The sequence below is a fragment of the Notamacropus eugenii genome, chromosome Y (genome assembly GCF_028372415.1).
Source record: "Notamacropus eugenii isolate mMacEug1 chromosome Y, mMacEug1.pri_v2, whole genome shotgun sequence".
NCBI classification, from domain to species: Eukaryota; Metazoa; Chordata; class Mammalia; order Diprotodontia; family Macropodidae; genus Notamacropus; species Notamacropus eugenii.
The window spans coordinates 4,971,450-4,976,760 of NC_092880.1; the positions used below are offsets into that span (position 1 = coordinate 4,971,450).

At 34.3% G+C, this 5,311-nt stretch overlaps 1 protein-coding gene across 1 annotated transcript; it reads left to right on the top strand.

Moving 5' to 3' along the window:
- Positions 1–2,291: 2,291 nt before the first annotated feature.
- LOC140516589 (olfactory receptor 5J3-like) lies at positions 2,292–3,230 on the top strand. The gene has a single exon (XM_072627550.1). The coding sequence runs from the start codon at positions 2,292–2,294 to the stop codon at positions 3,228–3,230; it is 939 nt and encodes a 312-aa protein (XP_072483651.1).
- Positions 3,231–5,311: the final 2,081 nt, after the last annotated feature.

Sequence of the window (5,311 nt, forward strand, 5' to 3'; positions counted from 1 at the left end):
AATTCAAAGGTAATAGACAACAGAACTTGAGGAAAATTTAAAGTAACATAGGAAAATCCCCTCCATATACAGATAAGAAACTTGATTATAAGGGTCATTATTGCACAGTTTCTCGGTGGCAAAGTAGAGACTGGAACTCAGCCTCATTATCCTAAAACCAGTGTTCTTTCCCTAGAATAGTGATGCCTCCCTAGTTTTCATTTCAAACATAAACAAAAAAAATAAAATGAGAAAATAAGGTAAATACTAAGATTGATATAAAGCTATTGTCTCCACATATTCTCCTCATTCTCCTTTTTCTCTTTTCCTAACTAAATCGTATAGAGGAAAGACCACAAGAGAAGTTATTATTCTTGATACTTAAAATAATTCTCAGTACTGGAATCTAGCCTCAGTTCTCTCAATAACATTTTCGACAAAGTAATTTCATCTTGAGGCCTCAGTTTCTTCACCTTAAGATGAGAAGTCTTTACTACATGATGTAAAAAGCCTTTGTCAACTTGAACTTTCTATGGCCTAACTTCTAAAGTTGTTTTTTTCTTTTCCCCAGCTCTTATATTCAGTGTCCTAAGGTACCTCCCAGATGCAATGTTGTGTTTTCAAATACATTTGAGTGATAAGGATCCTTCCAGTTCAGACATTCTAACATCCTCTCAGGTAAGAACTTGATAATTCCAAATAAAATAAACTCCTGTAGATATTTCTCTTTCAGAACCATAGATGTATTAACCAACCTGGTAGAATAGTGATAAGGAACTTGGAATCACTTAAAACTTGTCTACTGAAGTAGGCTGAGAAACCTGGTCCTGAAAATTCAAACAATGAGTTGAACCTAGGATATATGGTCAGAAAATATATACCAAGAGACACTAACAGTTATCACAAGTTAGGAAGATCTGAATTCAAATATGCTTTCAGAGAATTACTAGTAGTAGGACCTTTATCTAGTCATTTAGCCTCTTTCTGACTTAGCTTTTTCACCTTATAAAATGGGAGTGATAATGGAATCTTTCTCCCAACACTCTTGTGAGGGAAAAATTGAAATGATACCTGTAAAACACTTTGTAAACTGTACACACATAAATATGTATGTATATACATATATATATACATACCCACATATTATATATATATGCAATTACGTATCTTGTATGTATCTGTACATCTACACATGCACACATTTGGGTGGGTATGAAGTATATGTATTAAATACTGCAATTTATGTGATATTTTCAAATTAGCATAAACATGTACGAGTATATATGTATAAATCATATTCTATTTTTTCAATTTTATTTTTATCGTTGACTTTTAGAATTTAAAGGCTCATCAGAAACTAATTTAACCTGTTAAGATCTGAAATCTCTTCTAAAACATGTAGAAAATGATCATCCCACATTTTCTTGAAAAAATCCACTGAAGCTCACTACTTCTAAAGATAGACCATTACAATTTTATATCATTCTGTTAAGAAATTTTACTTTGAATGAAACTTAATTGACCTTGTCAAAAGCTCTGGGAGAAAATCACTGCATTGCTACTTATTATTTGTGTTTCCTTGAGCAAATTACTTCCACTTTACCAAGGGGAGCACTGACCCAAGGGATAATTTACAGTTCTAAAATTGTGTCTTTATATGAGAAGGTCCATTCTAATGAAATATTTCCATTATACTTATAATTTCTTCTTCTCAAAGGTAACATCAACATAGTCTAGCAGAAGGACAACTGGGTATGCATTTCAGATCTTCCATTTACACCATTTTTTTTCCTTTCAACACGTCAAAGGATCACAGGATATGTACCTAAATGATATTACATAGATTGTCTAGTCCCAATAACCTCAGTATACTCAGTATCTCTTATTTGGTTCCAAAGCTGATCATCTATAATGTGATCAGTTTGTATTACAAGGCTTCTATTCTGGGAGAGATCATGGAAATAAAGATACAGCTGAAAGATAATTGTCTCTAAAATAAGAAGACATCGGTTCAAAAATATATTAGATGCTTATTCGCTTAATCTACTTCACTGGACATCAGTTTCTTCCAAGAAAAAATGACGACCATATGGCTTCTGAGATCTCTTCCACATCTGCATTCCTGATACTAAGATCTAATATTCTTTCCTGGTCTAGAGCCTATGCAATTTTTCAGTGCAAAAACATCTTAACTTATGGCTCTGTTTTGAAGTGTCATTATTAGTCTTGGTATCTTTGAGGACATTTCACTAATTAATTCCATTCTGTTTTTTTTTCCTTTCCTATAGTCATTGTCGTGATAATCCAAGTGAATGACCAAAGAAAATTCTACAGTGGTCACAGAGTTCCTCCTTTTAGGACTGTCAGATCGTGCAGAGTTGAAAGTGTTTCTCTTTATAGTTTTTTTGGTGATATATATAATTTCCTTGGTGGGGAATCTTGGCATGATTATATTAATTAAAATTACTCCTAAGCTTCACACTCCCATGTACTTTTTCCTTAGTTGCCTCTCATTTGTGGATGCTTGCTACTGCTCGATCTTTGGACCAAAAATGCTTGTGAATTTCTTTGAGGAGAAGGCAACCATATCATTCACTGCTTGTATACTGCAATATTTTCTGTTTGTAGTCCTTCTTACAACTGAGGGATTTTTCCTAGCGGTGATGGCATATGACCGGTATGTGGCGATTGCTAATCCACTGCTTTACATGGTGGTTATGACTAAGAGAGTGTGTGTCATCCTGGTCATCGGGTCATGTATAGGGGGAATGATTAATTCATTGACACACACAATTGGCTTAGTCAGATTATCCTTCTGTGGGCCAAATATCATTAGCCACTTCTTCTGTGATTTGCCCCCACTGCTGAAGCTCTCCTGCTCTGACACTTCCAGAAATGAATTGTTGCTCCTGATATTCTCAGGAGTAATTGCCATAATTACTTTCTTCACTGTAATCATCTCTTATATCTTCATTGCTATCGCCATCCTCAGGATCCGTTCAGCAGCTGGAAGATATAAAGCCTTCTCCACCTGTGCTTCTCACCTGACAGCTGTGACTTTGTTCTATGGCTCCATAAGTTTTAGCTACATTGAACCAAGCTCCCAATATTCCCTAGAACAAGAAAAAGTGGTTTCTGTGTTTTACACCATGGTAATCCCAATGCTAAACCCATTGATTTATAGCCTAAGAAACAAGGAAGTCAAGGATGCTGTAAAAAGGGCAATAGAACTGAAACTATCTTTCTGTTAATGTTATCATGGAAATGGTTTTGACTGGAAATAGTGTAAGAGTCATTAGAGCTCTTCAAAACACATAATTACAAGCAATGATATTTTAGGACTGATAGAGATATTAGAAATTGGAATCCAGAATGTCAGACCTGGTACACCGTCAGAGATCAACAAGTAGTCATGGATGTAATTTAAAATTTTCAGAACAGAAAATGGAAGCACAGGAGAGAAAGTGATCCATCTTAAATCACATAGTCATTTGTGGAGTAAATATTAGTATCCAGATATTCTCTTGCCCTATTCTATCCCATAAAACAAGGGAATTCTAGGCATTTGCAGCTTGATTTCTATTAATTCATTTTAGACATTTTACCCCAGTATGTGAAGTAATAAAATTTCAGGTCAGGGAAATTTATATAGGACTAATTTAGTGTTCTCCAGAAATATAGTTGATTGTCTGGCTTGGGAGGATCTTTTGAACACAGAAAACAGAATTTTGAGTCTTTTGTGTATCACAGGGGTAATCAATTGCAATCTTTTCATTTTGCAGATGGGTTAAATGACTTTACCAAGTTAGCACAGTTAAGGTAACAGCGATAAGAGCCTATATGTTCTGAATTTTTGGCCTGGGATCATTGTATTACGTTTTATACTCACCATTGGCTTATGCATTAAGATTTCTCTTTTTATTCAAATTGTACACAAAGAACCTTGACTCTTAAGTGACCTCTCTGATCTAAATCCTTGCATTAACTTACATAAAGTTTAATCTGTATCAATGTAGCTTTATATAGACTAAATAATGAAAGAAATTTTGATTCAACAGCAGGGCATTCAAATGATCCTGATATAAGGTTATTTTGGCTTTTCAAGAACATTTTTTAAAAAAAGAGAGAGACTCCATCCTAAATAGCACTTCAGAATAAGGGTGAAACGGATGAGAGCTGATAGACCTTAGAATGGTGAAGTATTCTTTATATTCCAAAAGAGGAAACTAAGGCTGAGAAAGTGTTGTCAATTAGTTTCCCAGGTAATTTAATCTAAATCCAGTGTTGCTGGAAAGCTTATGCTAAGCATACCAAAACTTTTCTGTCATGGAATCCTTTGACAATTCAGTAAAACCCTTGAACAGCTTGTCAGAATAATGTTTTTAAGTAATTGAAGGAAGTGCAAAATTTTAATTACAAGTTAGTAAAAACAAAGCTGTATTTTCCCTTCCATGATCATATCTGTAGACACCATGAAATCTTTCCACTGACACTTTCCATATGCTATGCTGAGTAAGTTTTTTTAAAGAGAGATCATGAAAGTCCTTTCAAAACTATAAAACAGAAGTGTTCATTTGATATCATGTATGTCTGTTTTTAACCTGTCCTTTAATTCCCTACTTTATCCAAATCTCCTATGTGGAGCTAGCCATCACAAACAAACCTCACTGCTTTCTGCCTCTACTGCCTTCTGTTGCACATATCACTATTTATTTGGAACATAATCAATACTGCTACACACTTACTTCACTACTTGTTATAATTATAAGGCTTTCTACACACACTATAAGCTTATAGAAAATAGGACTTTTCTCTTGTATTTGCTTTTTTTTCATGATAATTCTTTCCCAATCTAGTTTTTTGAAGCAAAAAAGAAATGTTCAATAAATACTTGTGAGAAAATTATAGGATCACACAGACAAAGTTGGTGGGAAGAATGAAGGTCATTCAGCACAAGGTTCTAATTTTATATAATAAAGAAAGCAAGGGACAGAGAGCTCAAGTAACTCAAAGTCAAACAGAAAATAGTTATAAGAGACAGGATTTAAACTCAGGTTCCATGAATGCAATTTCAATTTTATTTTATACATGCCATAATTTCCACCCATGTGAATGGATGCCGAAAAAATAAATAGATGGATGATTTGGATGAGTAGATGGATTGATGGAATGCTGAACGCATAGAAAGTAGTGAATGAATGGATGGAGTGATTATAGTACGGTGTAGTAAGACAGGAAACCAGATTTGGTAGTCTTACATATGTAAGAATGCTGCCTTGTACTTGCATTGACATTGTGTAACAAAACTACCCTTACCAGATCAATGAAAGCA

Bases quoted from the DNA above. Each gene is read 5' to 3' on its own strand.
- LOC140516589 (XM_072627550.1), top strand. From the start codon at position 2,292: ATGACCAAAGAAAATTCTACAGTGGTCACAGAGTTCCTCCTTTTAGGA.